Source organism: Lepisma saccharinum, chromosome 23 (genome assembly GCF_977018435.1).
Source record: "Lepisma saccharinum chromosome 23, izLepSacc3.1, whole genome shotgun sequence".
NCBI lineage: Eukaryota > Metazoa > Arthropoda > Insecta > Zygentoma > Lepismatidae > Lepisma > Lepisma saccharinum.
Window position 1 is genome coordinate 29,635,245 of NC_139251.1, and position 27,802 is coordinate 29,663,046.

General features: G+C 37.8%; 1 protein-coding gene across 2 annotated transcripts; it reads left to right on the plus strand.

The window, feature by feature from the left end:
* Positions 1–27,727, plus strand: Vps4 (vacuolar protein sorting 4). 2 transcript variants are annotated; one of them, XM_083110145.1, is made up of 9 exons: positions 1–154; positions 5,278–5,315; positions 6,625–6,736; positions 7,943–8,078; positions 9,800–10,037; positions 12,836–13,103; positions 20,818–21,031; positions 23,834–24,062; positions 26,929–27,727. In XM_083110145.1, the coding sequence occupies exons 2-9, from the start codon at positions 5,292–5,294 to the stop codon at positions 27,028–27,030; spliced, it is 1,323 nt and encodes a 440-aa protein (XP_082966271.1). In that variant the 5' UTR covers positions 1–154; positions 5,278–5,291; the 3' UTR covers positions 27,031–27,727. The 2 variants fall into 2 exon arrangements, with proteins under 2 accessions (XP_082966271.1, XP_082966272.1); XM_083110146.1 differs by lacking the exon at positions 1–154 and adding an exon at positions 190–208.
* The last annotated feature ends 75 nt before the right edge of the window (positions 27,728–27,802 follow it).

The window sequence follows — 27,802 nt, forward strand, 5'->3', positions numbered from 1 at the left end:
AACACCTTTAAAATTGGATGTATGTAAAAGATTGTGCTCTGTGAAGTTTGTCATATATAATTTTTTTACGGTTTCCGTGTTTTCAAGGTGTGGGAAATTGCTGTACTGGAATGTAAAACTTGGAATTTCAGAGGAAGATATTGAATTTTTTTTGGTATGTGAGCAGTGTCTTTATTTCAGACTGGAGGATAAAATAAATGTCTAGTTGGTATGAAGTTTTGGTTAATAGAGAGAAAATAGCTTTTTGATCACCAAAGTTTTAATTTGTTAATTACGTAAATTATGATGGGCGTTGTAAGATCACTCTGAAACTATAGTAAATACTTGGATTGGGCAATCCGGCAAGTGAGCGTCTTACCATTACCTTGTGCCGATGATTCATGATAGGTTTTCAATGTTTCTTCCAAAAAGTCATACACTAACAATGTTAAATATTTTAGAATATTTCCTGCACTGAAGACCTCCACCACAACTAAGATGCAGTAGAAATGTTTTAATACATACCTACACACACACTTATAACTGCAGTGATATTATCAAAATTTTAACATTACGAGTTTGCACTATTCTATCTTTAAAATGTGTTTTATACAAATTGATGGGATTAAATTTGACATTTTACGTTTTATTTCATTAGGGATGATGTTTGAGACAGTTCTCTTAGAGGGAGCAAAGTGGTAAGAAGATGTGATATCTAGAGAGTGAATGGAACTAATGTGACATTTTGCTAATCATGACAGTAGTTATATACAGTTTTATTATTATTATATTTTTTACAATTAATACTTCATTGGTCTTGTGTTTCTAAAAACTCAACTGTAGTAGTTTATGTGGTAACGATTAGATAAGCCGGAGACGGATTTCTTCAAATTTACAGGAGAAAAGACAAGAAAGTACTTACGGAATTGCATTCTTGTGGAGTTTCTGAAGCCGGGGAAATAGTTTTTTTCGAATCGTGCAACTTATTTGGCCTGTAAGTAAGGTATTTTTCGTCATTCATGCATCTCTGTTGCATGATAGCTCGTGCCACCATTGCCGTTGACTACATGAATCAAGTGTTCCGTGCGTTCGGTTATGTAACCCCCTGTCAGTGTAGCAACCACGTGGTAGTTTGACAAGATGTTAATTTTTTTTAAAATTTATTTTTCTAAATTTTCCTAACCTAACTGAACCTAACCTAACCTTACGTGAATGGTTTGTGGAACAATTTTCGAATAAAAATGTGTTGTGAAAGGCTTGTGCGGCATTTATAGGTTCATAGCATGCAATACATTTAGTAAGTGTAATGAAAGTTAATTTTTTTTTGTTGAAATTTATTTTTCTAAATTTTCCTAACCTAACCTTCCGTGAATGGTTTGTGGAACAAGTTTCGATTGAAAACGTTTTGTGAATAGCTTGTGCGGCATTTATAGGTTCATAGGTTTGGAAACACTGCATATCAGCTGACGACAGACAAAGGTGGTCAAGATTTGGCCGCCGAATTAGCAACAACAAATAAAGAATTATAATGTTAAAAATAACGTGTTTTTCATGGAAAAAAAGGGAGGTATAATTTAACAATACAGGGAATTTATCCAATTTGTTTGAAATTTGGGATACTTACTAATTCGGGCCTCGTAATCACGAATCTGCACTTAAAATTTGGCGCTCACGTATAAATTTGGCGGTTATTTGGGGGCAGGTGAATCCGGCCAATTTCTAACATGCCTTTAACAGGGACTCTATAGATATAGGCGGGGCCGCGATAGTGGTTGGGGGCGGTAGGTCAATTACCCCAGGGGCGGAGCCTGGAATCGGCGGGAAATTTGAAAATCGAGGGTGTGGAAATAAGAACTTAATTGAGATTATTTTGCTATTTCCACGTGTGAGCGCCAAATTTTAACTGTAGATTCGTGATTACAGGGCCAAAATTAGTGAGTATACCGAATTTCAAACAAAATGAAGAAATTCCCGGTATTGTAAAATCGCTCCAAAAGGGATCCCCAGGTTGAAAAATGTTCTGCTATGCATATGAGGTAAGTAGAAATGATTTTTATTGGGAAAAAAACTAGTTGAATATGTCTCCAACTTATCTAACTGGTACGTTTTATGTAATATCTTAAACAAATTTGTATGTTGCAATATTGGGGAATCAATAACTTCAGTATTTTCCCTCTAATAAGTCAGAACTTCAATTGTAGTTTTAAGATTTCATTCTATTGCCCCAATCCCACATTTCATGTTGACAAATAGAACTCATTCATTGAGCACTTCTTATATGCTTCCACAAGGAAGTAACGTATGTAATATTTTTACCCTTTAACTGTACACTTGTAATGACTATAAGTATGGCACAGGCGCAGATCATGCATTATATTCCTGGGGGTTACTGCAGGACTGAGTCATGTGCCACATATTCAGTTTCCGCAGATATCCTTCCTTTGCCAAACAAAAGGGCCCAAGTTTCTTTTGATTTATTGTGATTTCATCATGCCACAAATGCAATTTTTACATGGTTCAATTTTGATTTACCTCTGTTAACACATACTGCGGAGTTTTAGCGATTACTTAAGGTTTTGTTCAATATATGCTTTCGTGGTAAGTTAGGCAGGTTATTTTTGGTTCCCTTAGCATTAAAATAAAGTCCCTAAATGCATTCTATGGTGAAGCTTCGATAGCGTCCCAATGGATTTCTTCATTTTTACACAAGAAACTACTTACCAAAATGAGTTGGTATTTTCTTTCATTGAGAAAAACCGATGTTGTCCGTATATGCTAAATTGAACGATATGAGTGCTAACGAAACCTAACCTAACCTCGTAGGCATACCTCGTCCCCGTGATGGTTCGTGGGGCTATCGTGAATTTTTGGGGCTAATGTTAATGGTTTGTGGGACTAACGTCAATAGTTTTTGAGGCTAACATCAATGGTTTAATAATTAACGTTATTCAAAAATTGAATTTTTTTCGTGAAAAAAGCAAAAAAGCACCTTGAAGAATCTTTCGCAATGCAGAATAGGTAAGTACGAATGTTATAAATGACGAAATAAACGAGTGAGAGGTGTTGGGATGCTATCGAAGTTTTACCCATTCTACTAAGGTTCCAATTTACTTCTACATTCATTCCCACACTTCTACGATATTTACTGTTGCTTGTCGACGGAGAATATCTTGTCCATGAGAAGTGCGTAATTTTTTTTCCCAACATAAATAACTTTTTTTTGAGTCCAAACAGTGCTCATTACTTTAAGGAAGGTTCAAATTTCGTGTGACAATGATTTCCAAAATTCTACGATAATTAGTCTTTGTGCTAGGAGAAATCATAAAACAATCGGAACCGTTACCGGAAGTTCCCCTTCTGGACATCCATGATGACTAATCAGAACTGGTCCTACATTTATTAAAGGGAAATGGCAACTAATGGCATGTGCATACTAGAAATTGAACCTGAGGCCGTTTCATTGATACGCAACAGCTTTGTTCAAATTTGGAGCTGGTCGATTAGCACACGCTTTATCTCTAACTTTCTTTCAGCGGACAAGGAAGTTGGTTTACGTTAATTATGTGCATTTCTAGCGGTCGTTTCTTACCTGCGTGGACAGCAACACCTGCAACTACGTCAAATGACGTAACCTAGGTAAAGGCCATCCCTTACTTCACTCACAGCATCATTTAATACTTTCCAACAACTATCCAAGCACTTCAAAAACTAACAAACTTGGATATTGACACCGACAGTGAGTCACATCTTCCTTTGTTTGTGCCATTCTTTCACCTCTGAATTCATGCACGAGCTATTTTGCTAATGTATCTCTTTTATTTTAATTCATTGCATCTAATTCCAGCTTTTATTCATTTCTACTCATCCTTCTCTGCCACAATCTTGCATTTATTCCAAGAAGTTCAGTGCAAAAATGATACAAAGAGAAGATTGAATATGTAATGTGTTCACTTCAAACTTTAACCCCACAGGCCAACACTGGAAGGGAGGAAGCAGTGAGAACGGTGTCTTGCAAGGAATATAGACTGGTGCTTTGTGCCGCAGCTTCTGCGAGAGAATGAACTGCGCATGACCGTTTCTCGGAGATAAAGGTTCAGCAGTATCCTCTTCCATTTATTTTGCCCATATACCCACCCCGAGCTTCCACCTGCCGCCAGAGCTTTCACTTTGGCATGTTCTGTCCTGTGGGGGTTCAACTGAGGAACTGCACCAGGGCGGGCGACTCACGGTTTCTCCTTCTCAGCATGAGAGTTTGCCATGTTACGGACACAAATACATGACTTATTGTGTAACAATTTTAGCAAACTATTGTGAAAGGTAAAGATGTAGTTTCTTGTTCATTCTCGAGGTGATTACCATATATTACTGGGGGTTCACCTCTCCTGTGCGCTACAGGGCCAACCATGCCTGGTATGGCAATACACTATGTTCATGACAGAATTGGTGAAGTTCCGATTGTTTAATTACGATTTCATCATGACCCATAGACACTTTTTATAAAAGGTTTGATTCCTTTTTATGTGTATTAACACATACTTTTGAGTTTTAGTGATTACTTGCTGCGTGTTTGATTGAGATTGTTTTTTTATTTCTTGTCTTGTAATCAGCCATTTGTTTACTGTCATCTTGGTTACATTCAAATAAGGTCTCTAAATGCTTTCGTGGTTAGGTTAGGTGGGCCAGGTTTAGGGCTCTTAGTGTTACAGGAATATCCCTAAATGCTTTCAACATCTCAAACACGACATCCCTTCAAGCCTCTTGTTGGCAGTGGTCTGTGGAATTCCTTGTCGATGGAAAGCAGGAATACTTGCATATATTCTCAGATATGTAGGACTCTTTGGAATTGCAAACAGTGCTAATTACTTTCAAAATCATTTCCACTCTCCTGCGATACTTTCTCTTTCTTCTATGAACAAAAAAAAATCTTGTCGATGGGAAGTTTTGATGCTTGCGTAAGGTCCTTTTTATATATTTTCCCTATATTTTTCTTCAATAATTGCCAGTGTTTCCATATATGTTAAAGATACATTTGTTGGATTTTTTTTGAAAGGCATATGGGAGGGTAGGGTTTTATGTTAAACTGAGTGTGAAATAGTCTTTGGCAGTCGTAGAATGTTTTTCTGGCATACATAATTTGCTGAAAGCAATCATCGTGGATACATTTTAAATTTTATCCTGAAATGTAAGTTGCAATTGGTCATGCTTATGTGTTTGATTTGATTTGGCAAGTAATGTGTCTTTGTGTACTTTTATGGAGGTGAAATGGAAATTACGTTACGTTATGTTTTTATTTTACAGGACTGAAGATAACAATGGCAAGCACAACTACATTACAGGTAAGAGATAACTCAGTTTCATACCGTAGTTTATTTAGGGTGTAGACACATGAGCAGATTTAAGCAATTAACAAATCATCAAAATGCAACAGCAATATACTGATGGCTTCAGTTAGGATATTAGATTAGGTCAGTGTCAGCTTTGAAGTAGATGCATGTATCCTTTTGCATGGGAAGTATTAATTTTTTTTTTTTTTTGTAGGTGATTCACTGTTGTTCTATTCTTGACTCAGAGTAGAAACTTTGTTTATTAGAAATTCAGAAAATATGTAAAGACGCAGGGGGTAGACAAAACTAGAACTATTTCAGGAGCCAGCTCCCCCCCCCTCTCAAATGTGAGGTAAGAAAGCGATACAACCAACTAAGATAAAACTACGCACTTTGAAATATAACCTTAGAACATATAATTTATTAATCAATACATGATTTGATTAAAATAAATTCATTCTTGCTCCTTTGTGGCCTTCCTAGAAAGGCTCTACTGGTAACAGCATATATATAACTATGCAGTGCATTCTAATATATGGCTGACTATACCGTATCACTATAGATATTAATATTTGGCTACCAGCAGTGCAAGGAAATTATAATAGCTTCTTTATTATTCTTTTTTAATGACACACATGGAATCACACAAACATTGAAAAACAATAAAATAGGCACACACAGGAGATGTACTGCATAGAATTTTCAGCGAAAAATGCAGGCTCGACCAGTACTCGAACCTGGGTCTCTGGCATACCATGCCATTGCTCTACCACTGAACTACCGAACCGGCCTGGTTTCACCTGATTTTTTGCTGCCTCTGTTTTTCCTGTGTGGAATTCTTTCTGCTAGTGCTACCACAAAGGGATCTGTTGCCTTTGAAACACTGTAGATGTCGACAGTACCTGCGTCCTTCCAGCTTAGAGATGGGAAATTTAAAAAAGAACGTACACTGTACTTATTCTTAAAAAAAAAAGAAAAAATGGGTAATGGAAATTTGCGCAAGTATTTACATTCAAAAAAAAAATTGGAATTGAATTTGAAAATTTTCGGGCACCATGGTGACTGGCACCCTGTGTTTGTCTACCCCTGTACAGAAATATTGTGCTTTTTTTTTAGGTTTAGTTTTATTGCCACAGAGAAAGTATTTTCATTTCTAGCATTAACATCTGTACAGTTTGTGCAGTGTAACATTCATGCATGAGCAACATGAAAAACAAAGTGAAACCTAGATCAGTGCACAAATATAAATTACTGGTAAGTGGTGATCTGTTTATAACCTGTTCTGATAAAAACTTATTAGAAAATCTTTTGTCTATTTTAGAAAGCCATAGATCTGGTGACGAAAGCAACAGAGGAGGATAAAAATAAAAACTATGAAGAGGCTCTGAGATTATACGAACATGGTGTAGAATATTTCTTGCACTCTATTAAATGTAAGTATGATACAGATTTGGGCACTGTTTGTAGTAATATCAGAATAATATGTATGATATATGGAGGTATTTGTAGCTTAGCATGGTACTGGGGAGATCAGTATCTGTGCAGATACGTTGTGTGCAGGGAAGTGATGTATCTGATTCTCCAGACAAGCAGGATGAGGGCAGAATTGGTCCACTGTGACAGTAGGCAAAGTCCTGGTGTACCCTCTGACCATACATTATGCCCCCTGCCATCCCTAAATAACATGTAAGTTTTAGACGATCATTCCCTTCATAATTCGCTCTAAAAGTATAAAGCTTGTATTTTTAATTCATAGATGGCAGCACAGTTTGTTATTGGATGCAAAAATCACATAATACTGTACTAGAAAGTTGACCATTATATATTTGTGGTAATTGAGTACCAAAAATAAATGTGCGATGGATTTTTGTAATATTAATATTCTAAGCGAACAACTTTTCCATTAATGTACGAGGGATGATCGAAAAAAAAGGTTACAAAGCCTATTATGGCGTATGTGTTAGACATAGCTGGAAGATCAACACTGCAGTGTAGCCTATAATGCCATACTGTCTTTGCAAAGTTTCTTTCAGAGAAGAACTTCCACCATCTTAGTGGTGCTCCCAGTCCAGCTCTGACTGGCTATCATCTTTGGATAGGTGACTACAATCAGTAATTTGACTAGAAATTATTTCCATTCCCAGTAATATGTATAAGTTTATTTAAATGTTAATATAAAATCATTTTTATAGGAATTATTATGTTTTGCCTTGAAATTTTTGTTAATACCTCGAAAACCTGGGATTATATTTTATCTAGGTCAGAAAACATACTGGAAGGGGAAATGGAGAAAGCCTGAAGATTGCAGTGAAACACCTGCCCATTATGGCAGAGAATGGTGAATAAATGGAAAAGTCATCAAAAGATGTGAATGTAATTTAATGTGTTTGAAACGATTGGCTTAAGTTCATTAAATGTGTTCAATGGGAAGCAGTGTGTTCCAATGTTAATGCTGTCCTAACTTCTATGGCCTCCTGATGGGTAGTGACAACACTGTCACCTTGTAATCAAGGGGTTCCGGGTATGAAACCCGCTGGAGGGACATGGTGGTTCGGATTCCCACTTTAAACTGTAGATCCAGATCCAGTCTCTATTAACGACTCTCCTAATCTTCCATGTTTCCTTTTTTTTTTTTGAAGATGAAGCCCACAGTGAAAGAGCCAAAGAAAGTATACGCACTAAGTGTATTCAATATTTAGAGCGTGCAGAGAAACTTAAAGAGTACTTGAAGAAAGGAAAACAAAAGAAGCCAGTTAAAGCAGGAGAGAACTCCAAGTAAGTTTTTTTTGGTTCTGTCACTATAGTCTGTTTATTATAGAGATTTTTCATTATGAAAGTGTACACGTTGTTTAAACTTGTTTAATATCACAGGTCTGTGTATTGAATAAAAAACGTATATACTGACTGTGAAGTAATTGTATGATTAATTGGGTTCCTGTGTAACCAAATGGTTAGCACTCTTGCTTTTGCTGGGAGCGGTCCCAGGTTCATTTCCTGGTGGGAACCCCCATCATTTCAGCATTGTCGTGAGGACAATTGGAGAGCTACTTGAAGGAAGAAGTAGCAGGCTCCCGTTTCAAATGCCAGTATTCAGTGGCGATGGGACTCGATGCGCTGACCAAGGTTACCCACTGAAAAAGCCATTCTGGCAGGTCCTAAGCCTGAAAGGGCTGTTGCACCATAGTGTGTAGTTTTAATGATTGATTAAATTTTGGTTGTTTTAGTTATTTGTATGCTTTTCAACACCACATGTTGCAGTGTTGTTGCTTGTGTATAAGAGCATCCTACGTTAATCTATTAGAAGTGGAACTTACAGTCCATCACAAAAAAATAGCACCACTCTTAAAAATTGTGTGTTTAGTGTGATTTAATAATAATATCATGCTTGGCAGCCCTCGAAGGGCCTTGGCCCATCTCCCGACTGCCAGTCTCCCTCCCACAATCCTAACTAGAGCTGTGGAGATCTTCAACCGGTAATGGGATGCTGTGGAGTCAGCACGTTGAACCCTAAGCCGTTATATAAACTCTCTCGTAGTTTCCCAATTTTCTCACGATGGTAGTCTACCCCCAGTCCTATACACAGGACAAAAAACCTAGAGAATTAACCCAGACAGACTCAAACCCATGCCATCCCGCAGTCTTGAGTCCAAAGCACAGCGCCTTCGGCCGCACGGCCACAGAGGAGGATGATTTAATAATAATCGTAATTTTTATCCACCCTGTATGCGACCATGGCTCCCTTGCTCTGGTCCAGTACATAGGCTCAGAACAAAAGAAATTGTTTTCTATAGCGTCCAGTTGTCGGAAGATCACATAATTCATAGCAGAGCAAAACTCAATGGTGCTATGTTTTGTGACGCACTGTACTTTGAATATTTATGACCCTTTATGTGTTTAGAAATGTTTTACCATGTTACAGTAATGAACACTAACTATAGTACAGTAATTTCAGTCTAGCGATACAATGATTGAAATAATGTTAAAACAATTGCAGAGTCCCAATGTTAGTAGACATACAGTCGGAAGAAAATTTGTGTGTTACGGATTTACTGAAAAAATAATACATCCTGGAAAACAACACTGCATTGTGTACTGCCTCTTGATTTTTACCATTACGTGGTTATGTTACAATGATTCCACAGCAATGATAATTTTCTCAAGCATAGAGCTTTGGTGTAGCCAAATGGTTAGTGCTCTTGAATTTGGTGCAAGCAGCCCCATGTTTGATTCCCAGTAGGAGACCCAAGAGTTGGGAGTTGACCAACATCAAGAGGACATTTGGGTAGCTGCTTGAAAATAGCAACAAGAGACTTGATCCATTGACCACTTATCACCCAATGATAAGAGCCCTGGCCGCCGGAGGGCTGTTTTCATTAAGAGAGACTTAAAGCTAAATTTGGATGTAAAATAAAGCTAAATGCATACCAGTAAAAACCTTGTTTAAGCATTGAAAAGTAAGATATTTTGAGGTTACTAAAGGAAATTTAATCTTCTAGAAATGAAGACAAGAAGAGCGGCGACAGTGATAGCGACTCGGACGACCCCGAAAAGAAGAAACTGCAGAGCAAGCTGGAAGGTGCAATAGTAATTGAGAAGCCCAATGTAAAGTGGTCGGATGTCGCAGGGTTGGAGGGTGCAAAGGAAGCCCTGAAAGAAGCCGTCATCCTTCCGATTAAGTTCCCCCACTTGTTCACTGGAAAGAGAATACCTTGGAGAGGAATTCTGTTATTTGGGGTACTTATCTTTCATTATTTGTATCAAAAACATGTTCGACAGTAATTTAAATGTTCATGATGGTTATAAATTAGGGATGAAAGAGATTGATTTGTATTCTGTTAATGTGGGTCAACAATGATCTGAACTCTACAGAATAAATACATTTTCTCAGTGATGTTATTTCTGACTTTGCTACATATGTTCCACTTAGAATACATATCGCATGCATTTTTTACCTTACATGTTTGACTATGACCTATTTTGGAGATTATCATCATCTTTATATTATTATGTGTTAAGATGGAGCTTGTAATTTAATACCATTTTATTTATTTGTTAATTTTGAAATTCAAGTGCTAAAACAAGTCTCTCCAAAAATAGTTGCAGTGATTTTTCTACTACGAGCTGCAGTTAGAGTAGCTCCACTATATGTAACATGGTACTTTGTAACCATTAGTTGATATAGGCATATCATTCGATCACTTTGTTGGCAAATTTGATAACAATATTGCTATATTTTGCTGGGATAGGACAATTTAATTGGTACTCTATCAGTATCGGTCGATATAGCCATACCGGTGGATCAGTATGAAATTTTGCCTGATACCGATAAAGTACCAATATAAAATTTACTTATACAATGTTCCAAATGATCCTTGAAGAACCTGAATGGTTCATTGGTCTCCTTAAGAAATGTGTGTTTCAAGGCGACTTCAATGCAAAAGAAGTTGCACATTTGGACATGAACTTTTTTTTAAAAAGTAGGGGAAGGAGACTGCATAAAAAATATAACAAAATGGTAGAATTTTGCACTAAATTATAAGATATTTATAGATACATAGTATATTGGATCGGTAAAAATACTGATATACTATGTATCTATAAATATCTTATAATTTAGTGCAAAATTCTACTATTTTGTTATATTTTTAATGCATAGTCTCCTTCCCCTACTTTTTATGTCCAAATGTGCAACTTCTTTTGCATTGCAGTCACCTCGAAACACACATTTATTAAGGAGAGCAATGAACCATTCTTCAAAGATCATTTGGAACATTGTATTGGATCAGTATAATACTGGTTATTGGTATCGGTAAATTCTATATTGGTACTTTTTCGGTATCAGCCAAAATTTCATATTGGCCCATCCCTAAATAACTTTGTGCAAAATTTGGCCATTTTGTTAGTATTGTTATGAAGCTAGAGGTATGGTTTGCATTCACCGTGGTTTCGTAAAGAGCTCCTGCATAGCAAACTGGTTACTATTCTCACCTTTAGTTCAAGTGGTCCTGAGTTTGACCTCATGTGAGACTTTTTGAATTTTGGCATTGACTCAGGTCCATCAGGTATAAATTGTTAATGTTTCTACACTCAGTTATGCCAGAATTAAAAAAAAAAAAAAATAATTACAGATTTACTTACGACAGAGGTTCCCAAACTTTTTCATTTCCCAGCACCCTTAGTGTGTCAAGATTTTTCCGTGGTGCCTAAGTCAAAATGTAAGCCTATCTAACACTTGCAACGCTCAGTGTGGTTAGGTTGCTTGCCTTAAGTTAAAAAATAAACACATTTCAAATTCAGAAACATTTTACATGTAAAAAGTACTAAATAAGCACATATTTGGAATGATCAAATTCAATCACTGTCATTTCAGTGAAAATATTGGAAGATTTTGGTAACCACCTCTGACTTAGGATATAATGCAAAAGGGTAAAGCTCTCCCCAGTGCCATTAAGGCACATAAGGCATGGAGGAAGGGCTATATTTTATTAAAAATACAATGTCTTTATACTCTTATGGATAATGAAGAGAACTCTCTTTAACTTGAAATTTTTACTAAGAACATTTTTTGGTCTAGCATATCATTCTTAAACTTTTTTCTTTATGTTCATGCCCTTTGTGTGTTGTATTAAGTGGTATGTTCCTAGAGCATTTGAACTATATGCTTCTACAAGTGCATATGTATAGTTATACAGGGTGATCGAAAAGTCCCCGAACCCAAACTTCAATTATTTTTTTCGCCGGTCGTTATTATGATAATGTCAAAATTTCTGTGGAAGCTGGTTTGCGAGGGTCTTGGCTGTACACGACACAAGAGATGGCGCTGGGGAGTGGCGCTAGCAGTCGTGGCGAGGAAATGAACTACGAGCAGTGCTGGTAACAAAATAATCACGCCAGTTGCAAGGATGACTTTGTCGGTGGAGGAGGATTTTTTTTCGAAAACCGAGTGAATTCTATTGTGTACCAGGACATTATACAGCAGTTTATCGCGCTTTTGTACGCCGATGAACGAGATGTGTGGTTGCAACAAGACGGGGCAACATGCCATACGTCCAATGCCACCATGGCAGTTCTGCGTGAATTTTTTGATGACCGCCTGATTTCATCAGGGCTTTGGCCGGCAAGATCACCTGATTTAACAACACCCGATTTTTTCTTGTGGGGTCACAGTTTAGGTTAACTGTTGGTTTGGTTTACCTGATTATTTTGTTACCAGCATTGCTCGTAGTTCATTTCTTCGCCACGACTGCTAGTGCCACTCCCCAGCGCCATCTCTTGTGTCGTGTACAGCCAAGACCCTCGCAAACCAGCTTCCACAGAAATTTTGACATTATCATAATAACGACCGGCGAAAAAAAAATTTGAAGTTTGGGTTCGGGGACTTTTCGATCACCCTGTATAACTTCTATAGAACACCAGAGATCGTCTGGTTCAGCTCTTTGCACTTGCTGAAGGTAACTACATACTTAATATTTAGAAATAAGTTTTAAATTTCAATAAATTAATATTAACACTATTTTATTTTATTTAACCAGCCACCTGGTACAGGTAAATCTTACCTGGCCAAGGCAGTGGCCACCGAAGCAAACAATTCTACGTTCTTCTCAGTTTCATCATCGGATCTCGTGTCCAAGTGGCTTGGAGAATCAGAGAAACTTGTGAAGAACTTATTTGAACTTGCAAGAGTACATAAGCCAAGTATTATATTCATTGATGAAGTGGATTCGCTGTGTTCTTCACGTTCAGATAATGAGTCGGAGTCTGCTAGGAGAATCAAAACAGAATTCCTCGTTCAAATGCAAGGTATGTAGGATTTTTTCTTCTTCATAAATTATATTTATTTTGGCCTAAGTATTAATCTACAGTATTTATTATTAGTAGGGCTGAGCTGATACCAATGCCAATGTATCGGTATCAGTGGTATCGGTTGGAATTCATTTACCGATACCAGCCGATACTTTTCCGGCATATTGGTCTTTCACGGGGTCCGCAAAAATGTCGCGCAACTCTTTCGTGAAGTCAAAGTATCCTCGAAATTGTGCAAAATTCAAACTTTCTCGTACTTTTGTATTATACAGAATACCTCATTTGTCTGTGAAATTATATTTTGTGGAATTGACATTCATTATGATAAGTGACAGAATATTGATATAGAATTTGCGAAGAACTGAAGAAGAGGCTACAGTTTGGTTAGGTAAGGTAGGTTGTACTAATTTTGTACAAACTGTATTTTGTGATTATATACTATCTACTTTCATATTCTGATGAAATCCTTGAATATTCTAAACTAAATTTCTTGGTAAATTAATGCATACGAGGGTCACTATTTATATTTTGAGCCTTGGCAACACTGATGGAAGTTAGGTGCGATTTGACGTTTGCACGGAATTGTCTGGCATTATTGACCATAACGTACTTCAAATGTTTGGCAATAGCTTCATTTGTGTTGTTTATGTTGCCTTGGAGATTGCGCGACAACAATAAAATGGAATTAACTCGTGAACATTTTCGTGCGATGAGTTTTTACGATTTTCGACGTGGATTATCAAGACAAGAGTGCATCGATCAACTTACTTCCACATTTGGCGATGAAGCCCCATCCTTTGCCACTGTGAAACGCTGGTATAACGAATTTAATCGTGGCTGCCATTCGCTCACCGACGAGATTCGCGAAGGTCGTCCAAAATCAGTTGTTGTTCAAGAAAACATTGATGCTGTGCAAAACCTAATACTGCAAGATCGTCATGTGACATACTGTGAGATTGAGGCAACCATAGGCATTAGTTCCACCAGCATACATAAAATATTACATGATCATTTAGCTGTGAGAAAGGTATGTTCTCGTTGGATCCCACACAATTTGACAAAAACTCAAAAAGACGCTCGCGTCAATTGGTGCAAACAAATGCTCAATAAATACAATCGTGGTGCTTCAAAAGACGTATATAAGACAGGGTTTCGGAGCGGAGTGCGGAGCGTACTAAAGGAGCGCTCCGGAGCGACTTCGAAGCGTCATTTCTACTCCGCTCCTCGCTCCGGAGCGGAGTGTGGTACGACAGCACTCCGATCCGGAGCGGAGTGGTTCGACTTCTTGAGAGACACGCTCCGCTCCGGAGCGGAGTGGTTCGACTTTTTGAATCGCACGCTCCGATCCGGAGCGGAGCGTGATACAACAGCACTCCGCTCCGGAGCGGAGTGGTTCAGCTTTTTGAGAGAGACGCTCCGCTCCGGAGCGGAGTGGTTCGACTTTTTGAGTCGCACGCTCCGATCCGGAGCGGAGCGTGATACAACAGCACTCCGCTCCGGAGCGGAGTGGTTCAGCTTTTTGAGACGTACGCTCCGATCCGGAGCGGAGCGTGAGGCAACAGCACTCCGCTCCGGAGCGTGGTGCTTTTGACAGCACGCTCCGATCCGTTTAGGAGGTTTTTTTGACACGAATGCTGTAATGCAACTATGAATAATGGAATGGGCGCGTTAAAGCCGACTTCCGTGACGGAGTGGTTATAGTGGACCCATATGGAAAAAAGCCTGCAGTCCTGTTTCCACGTACTCTAGTTGTGTGTCTGTATGATCGCCCCCGCTTGGAGGGGAGGGACAGAGTGGATCATGCTTCCTTATGGCCCTAGTCGAACGGGTGAAGGAGGAGGTGCGCGGGGACTTTTGACCGAAGCTTTTTTGTTTGTGGTCGCTCTACATCACAGCACCCTATGACGTCAGGGATCCGTGGGGTATTTCAAATTTTGTATTGTGACTTAGATATAAGAGTTTGAATGTTATGTGTTGAATGGGTTACGAATAATTTCGAGCACTCAATTTTTTCTGCTTTACGGATTTTTCCGACCCACCTCCCCCATACAACAGACAGCTTCGTTTTGTGCCGTATTCCGTGTTCCTTGCAGGTGACTCAGTGCAATCGGCTAGCTCATTGGTCTTGTGCCCGTTTCAAGAGGGGAGGAGGGTGAAACTGGTACGTAGCTTGTTTGTGTGTGCTTTCGGGGTTGAGAACTTCGTTCGCTGCGCTGAACGTTGCGTTCGACTTATCCGTACATGGTAGAGACATCGCCTTTGCCAGACAGATCAAGTGTTGCCAGTTGTATTAGAATTATGCTACACCAATTCTGGATAGATTGTTCGCTTTTAAAAGTATTACTTGCGCATGTTATTCTTCTCTTCACTGTCATAAAAAGAAGCCTTTAAAAGCTGTGTTCTCTTGTATCATTACATGCATATTATGTGTGCTTGTCAACGGTGATGTATGGACATTTAATGAAATTTTTAACGCCGCTGATACATGGACGTCTTCAGGATTTTTTCCAGGAAGGGACAAGCAAGATATTTGTCCAAGGGAGGGGGGCAGAATGAGGCAGAATTTCCCCAAAATAGTATTACTCCCATTAAAAATATTCTACAGTTTGAAGTTATCATGTTCCTGCAATGCCCTTGAAATAATTAACATATATTACTGTGACTGAAATGAAATTATATGCGTGAAATATGTACTTCTTGATTACCTTTAATTTCCGGGTGGCGTGGCCCCCTCCATTTTTGGACGTCCATGCGAATGGAGAAATCATTCCAACCAGTATCGTTTAATTGAATAATAAGGTGACTAGATTTGTTAAATCAATATAAAAGAATGAAAAAGAACGAAAAAAATCCGTAATTGTTAATTCTATGCATCATAAGCCAAGAGAATCATGGAAGATCTATACTGTAATAATGAATTGAAGGAAACCATGCCGAGTTTTTATTTATAGTCTACATATTCAAGTAGGAATGGAATGGTGCACAAAAAGAATTACAAATATGTATGTAAAAGAAAACCAAGTATTTCGATAAAGTTATTTCTATAATTGTAATCAACAATAACCAATTGTCCTTTCAACTAAGTATAAGTTTCAATTTGTTTTTTCCGGACTTTACCTTGCTTTAATCGTACATTTCTCATGATCCGTAATTTTAAACAAATCCTCGATAAGTCTGTAAAAAAATAGGACCCCGAAACTATGGAAAAGAATTATACTGTGATAGAGAAACAAACACAAAGGAAACACCAATGACATTAACGCGGGTCAAACCAACACCATTTGTCGTTGAGAGCTGAACTCAAATCCACGAACTCGCTGAAATATTCCCATGGAATTCGTTATTCGTCTGATATTGAATACCCAATGATGCTTTCTGTTATGTAATAGACATTTATGAAGTGAATACATTATTAGAACTTTGCCAGATTTCAGAAAAAAAAACACACATACACACCCATACGTAAAAGATATGCATAAGAGGTTGTTCATTTGGAAATGAATTTCCGAGTTGTATTTTTATGATTTTGTGAATAGATTTAAAGGAAAGTGACATCTCTTATTATTAAACAGAATTACAAATGTATATTTGCTTAAGGATTAATTTATCACAATATACATTGCAATTATACATTCAACATACCTTGAAACAATGCCTTTTGTTATGGACTTTTGGTGGATTTAAGACTCAACAATACGCTATCGAGAATAGACCTACAGTTTAAATCCTACCTAAAGTGGGATTCGAGCCACTATGTCCCTCCACCGGGTATCGATCCCAGTGCCCCTTCATTACAAGGAGACGTTGTTACCACTATGTTATCGGGGTACAGGGCGCTACTTTTTTTTCAGTACACATTTATCAATTCTCTCATTATCATCGTCGCGATTAGCTAAAATTCAAAGCTAAGTTACAAAAATCAAATCAAATGCCATCAGTGAGGAAGGCACGGATTGCTCGCAGCCCTGTTTTTCAAAATGAAACCATAAAATTCAGGACATGACCCTATCCAAGAAGATAATATTACATTTTGTGTTTATCACGGTTATTAAGGTTTATACATCTTCTTTCGACTTATCTGCTGACTACACATTGTTCATTACTGAAAACTTGCTTTCAGTTTGCTGTGTACAACGTACTCAATACAAAAAATATTAATTTTATACGTATACGTTTTCTGGCTTTCTAGACTCAGAAAGTTAAATATAGCAACATTCCATTCGTTGTCTTTCCAAAATGTTTTCAATTTTCTTATAACCACCATGCCTATTTCCAGGTTACTGCTTACAAACTTGAAATGTTATATATGACAACCAGACATTTTGTAATTTTTGCAGTAGTATACGTATGTAACCATTAAATACCTATTTCAACTTCCTGCCTTTAAAATTGGGAAAAATAATCGATATGACAACTCTGTATTTCATACTATTTAAATTCCCCTGTTCGGCTGTATACAAACAGCATTCCGATTTTCGACTTTATACCTTCATAAAAGTAAACCAAATGTGGCAACTTACATTTTTGGTTAAGCCGGTTTTCAACTTTCTAGTGTCAGAATTTTTAAAAAAGTTAGATATGAAAACTCTGTATTTCAAATTAAAACGTTTCCTTATTGGCCGACGGTAACATTAATAAGCATGATTCCGATTTTCAACTTACATTCAAAAATCGAAAAGTTAAAATTAGCAACCTGAATTTCCAATTACTTTAAACTTTTCCCTTTCGCTACATTCAAAGTATCATACATAACCAGCGTAAAAGAAAGTTAGATATGACAATCATGCACCAGCGAGTGTTTTGCATGAACACCTGTCTGCCTTTATCTTCCTCCGTACAAGTTGCTTCGCCTTTCCTCTGGCCTTTTAGAAGGTCGAATGCATTCTCTGCAGTAATTTCGCCAGTGTTACTCGAACCAATATTCCGGAATAACTCACTTCTCCCGCGGCGTGGACTGTAACGTCGGGCCGATATGCCGAAGTGCTTAGCCCGAACCAGAAGTTGAACCGAAATGAGTTTCAGTCGCGATCCCTGGTAGCAGGAAATGAGAGTGGTTCCATTCTCTCAACTTATAAAACCACAGGTGGCACACCTGCTATTGAAATATATTGTCCCCAGAAGTAGTAGTAGAGTAGTAAAAGTGATGATAATAATAATAATATCGCTCTCTTCACGAAAACAGTCCAGTGAAGATCGAAGCTTCCCCTTGCCTCCTCCACACCCCTGGCCCTCCAGGTTTGCCACACTTCTTCTACGCTTCACAGTTGACACATTGCACGTTGTACAGTCACGGACAGTACGTATGCGGTTGATTGTGCCTTCCCTGGTGTATTGTGTAAGGATTATTCCTTGCTTATTGGCAACACTGTAGGTGAGTGACGTAATCTTTTCTGGACTGTTTCCGTGGCGTTAGCTTTAGTAATAATCAGTTTTATAACAACAATAACGGGCGATTTTCAAATGCCGTACAAATTTCACAAACAAAATTACTAATGTACTCGGAACCTTTGATCGTTAGTTTTCTGTATACACTCGTATTATCCAACCTCGGAGCACTCCGAAGTCGCTCCGGAGCGGAGTGGGCAAGTTCTTAGAATATCGCTCCTCGCTCCGGAGCGGAGCGTCACAAGGTATCGCTCCGCTCCGGAGTGGAGTGAACCGTTTCCTAAAATCTCGCTCCGGAGCGGAGCGAGAAATTTTCCAACTTCCTCTGCTCCGATCCGGAGCGGAGCGTGTCAAGGTAGCGCTCCGCTCCGGAGCGGAGTGAACCATTTTCTAAAATTTCGCTCCTCGCTCCGGAGCGGAGAGAGAAATTTTCCGATTCCCGCTGCTCCGCTCCGGAGCGGAGCGGGATAAGACATCGCTCCGCTCCGGAGCGGAGCGAACCATTTCTTAGAATCTCGCTCCTCGCTCCGGAGCGTTGGCAACAGTCGGAGCGTTGATCCGCTCCGCTCCGAAACCCTGATATAAGATTGTAACAGGTGACGAATCATGGATATATGCATATGAGCCGGAACGTAAACATCAGTAGACTGTATGGGTGTTTCAAGATGAACCCAATCCAACAAAAGTTGTTCGCGCTCGAAGCACATCAAAACAAATGGTCGCCTGTTTTTTCGGGAAAACTGGTCATGTGGCAACTGTGCCTTTAGAGGAACGTAGAACGGTCAACTCTGAATGGTACACAACAATTTGTTTGCCAGAGGTCTTCGGTCAAATACGGAAAACAAACAAACGCCGTCGGATCATTCTTCATCAAGACAATGCCAGCTGTCACACATCTTGTCTAACAACCGACTTTATGAACAGTCAAGAAATCAAATTGATGGATCATCCGCCGTACAGTCCTGATTTGGCACCCAATGACTTCTTCTTGTTCCCGAATGTCAAGAATAAATTGTGTGGACAACGATTTTCGTCGGCGGAAGACGCCGTTGATGCGTTCAAAAACCATATTATGGAGGTGTCTCAAGAAGATTGGAAAAACTGCTTTGACAAATGGTTCGAACGAATGCAAAAGTGTATTGACCATAAAGGAGAATACTTCGAAAAACAATAAAGCAGTTTTGAATGCCAAATTCCTGTTTTTTCATTGTTAGGCTCAAAATATAAATAGTGACCCTCGTATAATTGGAAAATAATATTTACACACCAATATTGATAAAAATTTTGAACCAATTTTAATTATTGCAATTTTCAAGTATCTGTACCAGTGGGAATCAGTAAGAGACTCTGTATCGGTATTAGTATTTATAATGCATAGGTACTGTCTCTCTTGTTTGCATGCTGAACTATTTGCTGGCACATTTTGATTGGATTGTCTTCAGGAAACTACTCTAGATACACATTGGGTGTGGGAATTATGTATTGTTTTTGTTATTTGGCGTCACTTTTCTGCCACTTTGGGCTAATTGTGAAGATTATAATGTGATAAGATGAGATGAAGCGACAATCTCAAACACACATACACAGCACACAACAAAAGTCCCATAGAGGAGTATGCTGGCTATGGGTCATCGAACAGATTTTCACCAATGCCAATTCTTAAACCTTGTTACATGTTTTGTTACATTCATGTCACATTAAACCTATTATAGCTTTGCTTTAAAATATTCTGTGAATTATATAAGAGACTATCAGTATATTAAATTACCTATTATTTTAATTATGAAATTCATTTTTGCCACACAATATTGGTGGAAAAGTACATAAAATTATGAATTACAGAATTTTTGTAGATTCTACAATATACTTAGATTTCGCAAAGCATCAGCCGGTATCAGCGAATGAAATAGAACTGATACTTTCCAATATCGATATAACACTAGTTCTGTACTGTAGTTCATTATAATGATAATGAAGTGACTACAGTATTTTTTCTAATATGCTGTTGAAATGCAATGAACAGGCAAAATGAAAGAAGCAGCAGCATAATTCCGTGAAAACAAGAAAATTATAATTAATTTTAAAAACCTGCATCTTTGTGCATCAAGTGGGACACGCTTGACGCGGGTGTCCATCAGTGTGTAGTTTACATGAAAATTGCAATTTACATTATATTTTATATACAACAATAAATTTCTACTATCAAGCAGAATCGAGTAACAGCACCAATCAGCCTCTTGAGATCAATTTCTAACTTGCAGCGAATGTGTTGTTGCTTATACTTAAGATTGAAATTTGAATGATTTTTTGCAACATTCTTTTTCAGGTGTTGGAAATGACACCGAAGGTATTTTGGTTCTGGGAGCGACAAATATTCCTTGGGTTTTGGATGCAGCTATCAGGAGGAGATTTGAGAAAAGAATTTACATCTCTTTGCCAGAAGAACCAGCAAGGCTTAGATTATTCAACCTTCACCTAGGGAACACCTTTCATACAATTACTGATGAGGACCTGAAGATGTTGGCTCACAAAACTGAAGGGTATGTTTTGAGTTTGTACAGACAGGGTGACTACTCACCGGGAATTCTGTGTGACTTATATGCTCCAGGAATTATGCGTGAATTTCTCTCCGTAGATGTGAAAAATTGCAACTTTTAGTAATACAAATTTCATTGAATTTAAACATATTTATAAATGCTCTGCGGCAAGTTTTTCACAGTTTAGTTTTTTTTTTATCGACAAGGAAAAGTAAGCTTACTCTGCATCCATTTAGTGCACTTGCATTGCTCTAGAAAAAAAGACACTAAAAATCTGACAGATTGAAGATTATTACAAGATAAGATATCTTCAAGTTGATTAGTTAAATTTGAGTTTGAAATTCTTATACAATTAACAATTTTTTCGTAGATTAGTGTATCCCGCAACATTTGTGACTTGTGTTTGTACATGGTTTTCAAGTCTTAGTATGTGAAATGGTAAATGTAAACTCCACAACTTAAATATTTTTAATATTGTATATACTATTTAATTGAATTAGAATTTTTGGATAGAGTAGAACCACACTCTCCATTTAAATTGTTGATATATCTGTGTGTGTATGTGTGGTGAGAGAGGTAATACATAAGATTGAAGCAGAGAAAACATCTGCTTGCATGCTTGAATTTTTGGAAAGTTCGCCTTGAAAACCGTGAATTATACATGAATTTTATCATGTTCTTAGAGTGGCCACCCTGACAAGAGTTTGTGCAGTTTCCATTAATGACAACATTAAAAATATGGCATGTCATTTAATACACCCTCAAATGCCATGAAAATATGTGTCAGTGGAACCCTGTATGTTCATGTATTTTACATTTTTCCCTCATGCTGCATTCAATCTTCATGGTCTCAAAAGAACAAAATGCTATAAAGTTTTTCTATATTTTATGTTTTACTGAAAAACATAAAACTGACGTTCCACTGTATTTTAGGCCAAAAGAACATTTATCTATTTTACAACTGCTGGGGTTTCTGTAACAATTATAGTAATTTTAGGGCTGAACCAATATACATATCAGTGCTGATACTCTCTCAGATTTTCACCAATAGCAATATTGATATTTGAAAATTGTAATTTCAGTTGTAACAATTAAAAATTGTTCAAAATATTGCTTATACCAGGTGTAGAAGTATGAAACCGGAATTTGTTTGCAAGAAGTAAACGGCTGGTGTTTGCAACTGAGAAACAATATTTTATTCAAAGTAAGCTCCATTGCTAGTTACACATTTCTCGCACCTTTCCGGCAGGTTATGAATGCGACACCAAAAAAAAGTTTTTCTTTTGAAGCGAACCAGTCCGCGAGCCATGTTCGTACATCTTCATACGAATTGAAGCGCTGTTCTGCAAGAGCGTGTCCCAGTGAGGCAAATAGACGATAATCTGAAGGAGCCAAGTCGGGAGAATACGCTGCATGCCCTAGTATCTCCCATTTGAATGCCTCGATCGTTTCCCGGACCCGTTTTGCTGTGTGTGGTGAGGCGTTGTCATGGAGCAGGATGACCTTGTGTTGCCTTGATTCATATTCCGGCCGTTTGTCACGTAATGCTCGATATAAATTGATCATTTGCTGTTGGTAGCGATCTGCATTAACGGTTTCACCGGGTTTTAGCAGCTCATAATAGATGACGCCCCGCTGATCCCACCAAACACAAAGCAGTGTCTTTTTTCCAAAGCGATTTGGTCTTCCAGTGGATGTCGATGGTTCGCCTGGATTCACCCACGATTTACGACGCTTAGGATTCTCCAAATATATCCATTTGTCATCGCCAGTCACTATGCGATGGAGAAACGACTTACTTTGTATCTGGCGAGCAGCATTTGACAAGTGGTCTTGCGGGATCCTTGCTGTCTTTCATTCAGTTAATGCGGAATCCATTTGCCCGCTTTCTGCACCTTTCCCATAGCTTTGAACCGAAGAGAAACGGCTTTCTGCGTCACATTCAATTGTTCTGCGAGCTCCTGCTGCGTTTGGGTATCATCTTCATCCAATAAGGCTTGCAATTTGTTGTCTTCGAACTTTTTCGGAGGTTTCCCATGTTCCTAGTTTCGCAAGTCAAAATCGCCACTTTTGAATTTCTTGAACCACACGAAACACTGTGTTTTCACGAGAGCATGTTCGCCGTAAGCTTCGACGAGCATTCGATGCGATTCTGCGGCGGTTTTCTTCAAATGGTAACAGAACACCAATGCTGTCCGCAAATCGTAGTTCGTAGGCACAAAACTCGACATGTTCCGGGTGTGCAACACCTTCCTCTGTCTGGCACTCGGGTTACTGTGTTCCGATATAACATCCTCGGGAGTGGCGGGCAGCAGCTGGCGCTGCTTACGCGATCTTCCGCGCCCTCCACTGCCGGCTAGCACCATCTATCGGCCAATTCCGGTTTCATACTTCTACACCTGGTATTAGGTTACTATGACACTTAATTTATAAGCAGTTTTCCAGATTTTTGCTTTAAAATATTCAAGAATTATATCACAAAAATTAAAATACTTGTTAAGCAATCATAATACAGTTTATTTTGCACAGTATTGGTGAAAAATAAATGAAAACTTTGAATTTTGCATAACTTCCATGATAATTAGACTGCAAAAGTGTTGCATGACACATTTGCAGACCCCATGAAACTCGAAATACTGGAAAAGTATCAGATGGCATGGAGAAGTAAAATCAAATTAATACTTTCTGATAAATTGATTATAATCGATACCTCTTGTATCGACTGATACCGATGCGATGCAGATGTATCGAGATACCAATATTGTCTCAGCTCTGGTAATTTTTCATAAATGTATTTTTTCACAGATATTCAGGTGCTGACATCAGTATTGTTGTAAGAGATTCCTTGATGCAGCCAGTTCGGAAAGTGCAGATGGCTACACATTTCAGAAGAGTCACAGGACCATCAAGAACAAACCCAGATGTCATAGATCATGATTTATTGACCCCTTGCTCTCCAGGATGTCCAGGAGCTATAGAAATGTCATGGAGTGATGTCCCTGGAGATAAATTGCTGGAACCTCCTGTGACAACTGTAAGTCTGAAATAGTATATGGTAATGAAAAATTATTAAGTATAAACTTGCTTTTGACAAAAGTCATTTTATTCTGCAATGTGATTCTCTTCATCTTTCTTGGTAATGTGTGTCTCTTCAGCACAGTTCTAATATATATTTTGTTCACTTCTCTTGCTGACAGGAGTGACAAAGAAAGAACTAAATGCTGGAATACACTGTGGCAGAATAGAAACGGCTGATTCGGTGACTTGCAGATGATGTCAATATATACTTAATATACTATCCCCGGCCAGTTCAAATCCGGAAACTTTTCTAACGGAAGCGAACCCGGTGTGCACCCAGTGTCGAATAACATGGGTACCTGGGGGAAACCCTGGGGGGTAAAGGCAGTCAGGAGCATGATGCTGATCACATCACCCTCACTCATGACCAGATCAAGAAAGTGTGGGGCGTTACCCCGACACCCCTATACGCCTTCATGGCATGGTGCTAAGCACAGGGGAGCACTTTACCTTTACCTTTTTTTACTATCCACATCAAAAATATTTAGACCTCAGTTAATGTGGTAAAATTGTATTCTATGGGAGGAAAAAACTCAAATAAATAAACCTCATTGGAAAGATCGAAGTATCTGCTTTTAGATAAAATCAAGAGACAAAGATTTTACAATATTCAGACAATAGTAAGTGTAATTCTTCCTTTTTTTTTTTTTGCAAGTCAAATTCAATTGTATGTAACTTCTTGTAAACCTGTCGTAAAAGTATAACATTTTTTTGTGATTGAAGCTTGTTTATATGGAAATATGTCAGTCGTACATAATTTTGATATCATTTAGGAAGCAGCCACATTAATGCTTAATTACAATGTTGCAATTTCAGTGATGGTCAGCCCAGTGGCAATGCAATATTTATGAAAGTGGTGGCCATAGAATAAAAGTAAAATATCCATATTTCATTTTTACGCACTGTAAGAATTGAAAAGTGTATATAGAATTGTTTTTCTTGGCAACCAGCTTGAGTGGTTTCCTCCTCGTTGGTAGGAATGCACTTGGAGTAAGTGCACTTTATTGCCAGACGTCTTCTGCGTGCTCTTTGAACTCTGCATCCAGCCAGCGGACAATGGCAGTGAGCCGAAAGATTTTGTTACTAAGCCAAATGCCACCCCAGCATTCAAAATATGTAATTGATGCTTGATTATTATAAGAGTTGAAGTCAAAGGGGGGTGGGAGGAGGTGCGAAAGGATGCTCGCATGCCCCTTTTTCAAATTATTTTTCAACCGAAAACATTATTGACTCTTGCAGTGTCATATTATGTCATGCCATCATGTTGAGCGTCAAATGTTAGTATCAGCAGCTGTTGTTTTTTAACAGCATTGTTGTTCAGAATTGTTTCTTCTGTTTATTCAGGTGGCCTGTTTGGGGAGCTGTAGTCAGTATTTTTTGTTTGTTTGTTTTTTTACTGTGCATATCATAAGGCCATGCTCCGGAGAATATTTAATACAAGTTGCATCATGGTGGGTAGTCATTAGATACTGAAAAATAAATAATAAAAAAAAAAAAAACATCAAAGTATGACAAATATTTTAGTAATTATTTTATACTGTGATAATTTTTTGGATCGGACCAATAAAATCACTTCCAAGAATCGCGTACACCAAGTCGCGAGATGGCAGTCCTGTGGAAGTCACCTGCAACGTGTGGAGTCTGAGATTGGCCAAATGCCACCATACATCATACACCGATTTACTATATTAGGAGTGAAAAGTAGTAATTAATATCTCTGGTCATATTTGAGATGCACATGTCAAACTTCTAAATTTGAATCAAAGCTGTCATATCAACGTTTTTTTTAAAATTTCATTGAAGTTTGAATTATGAATTTCAAGTTTGCACATTTCCATAAAATGTTCATTATAAAGTATCTACTAAAGATCTGCTCTTCATTTTCTACACAGAGGTGCAAAAATAATCTGATTTCAAGTACACAAAATGTTGATACTATATCTACAGATGATTATGAACTGTAAGGTGTTGAAAAAAGTGCACTTTTCATTATAACAAGAAAATGGGATGAAGGATAATTTTCAGGCTTATCAAAAAATAGATATTTGAAGCTTTCAAATTTCACTTTTTTCCATCCATGGAGTACAATTTTACAAGGGCTCAATATTTTTATGAGTATAGTTATATTTATTAGTGTGACACGTGATTAAAGGCATTAAAAAGAACCTCATTGTTTTCATAAGTGTCTGCAATTATGATTACTAACCTCCATATTCCATAAATCAATCCAGTTACTAATTGTAGTGACACAAATGTGAAAATGACAACTATTTCTTTAATTCCTAAAATGAAGCTTAGCAGCAATAAATAAATGATAACTGTGTGTTCAGTTTGGCTTGGGGCCAAGATAGCGCATGACTGCAGATGGCGAGGCATGGTGCATTTTCGATCCGTAACGTCCTGCTTATTCTTAGGCACATATCTTTAGCATGCAGACAATTATATTTGTATTGCATAATGAGTATTAACCTGTGTTATAAGAGTTGTTCAAAGTGGTGGCAAACCAACTGCATTCACATTCCCGGCATCTTTTGATGAAAGATTAAGCTGATCGATTGAAATAATTCAAGAGATTTGTGTGCATGCTATTCAAGTTTTAAAGTACCACTGTGGCGCTAGTGTCCCTGCCTCTGTGATTGCTGGAAATTGGATATAATGTACATTTGCCAGAATAGCATGTGATGCAGAATGAAAGAAATTCTGAATTTTGAGAATGTTTTTCTGCTGGTTGATAGCTGTCAATTTTCAGTGTCTTATCATCTTGATATCACGTGGAGTGAGATATTTATTATTTTAATATTTTGATTCTTCTCTTCATACAGAGTGACATGCTACGATCCTTGGCAACGTCCAAACCTACAGTAAATGATGAAGACATGGCTAAATTGGAGAAGTTTAAAGAAGATTTTGGACAAGAAGGTTAACATAATTGTGCAAGATAGGACAGTTACGCAGTGCTGATTAACACTTTGGGTATGGTGACTTATAAACTCCAGTGAAGCAAGCCTCTACTGTTAAAAATATCCATATAAAAAGAACCATCTTGTATCACGCATAATTTTAAAAAAAGGCATTTTTATCATCTGATGAACAGTGTATACAATCTTCAGAGGGAGTGCAACATGATGGAAATGTCTGCATTATACATATATAGCTAAACTCAAACATTTCAACTTAGGTACTTTTGTTTTCAAATTCATAAGACTTGAGAGTGAGACATCATTATACTCTTTCAAACTGGGATAAATGTTAAATATACTTTCTAAACTTTCATTTTCACATTATATCTTTCAATGCAAAGTATGCAATGTGGTATTTGGTATAGTTCACTATATAATTACACACACACAGTGAGGTCAGTTTTTTTTTTGTTTTTGCTGCATATTTTGCATATATTTTTAAACAGATTTCAAGAAAACACTTCTGTAAAGTTGCACAGCTGATAGTAGAAGTCAAAATGAAATTATTTATCTTGTAGTTTACAATGCAGCAATGCATACGTGTAAGACAAAAACCAATTTATCTAGTTTAGTTTCAACTGACCTTGGGTGAAAATATCTTTAAATGTGAAAATTAGATCTGTTTCATATTCCTTCTAGGGTATTGTGGATTCAATTTGCTGTTGTTTAGATATTTACAATGTTGTGCTGCCATAAGCTCAACAAATAGCTCTACCACAGCAGGAACAATTCATGT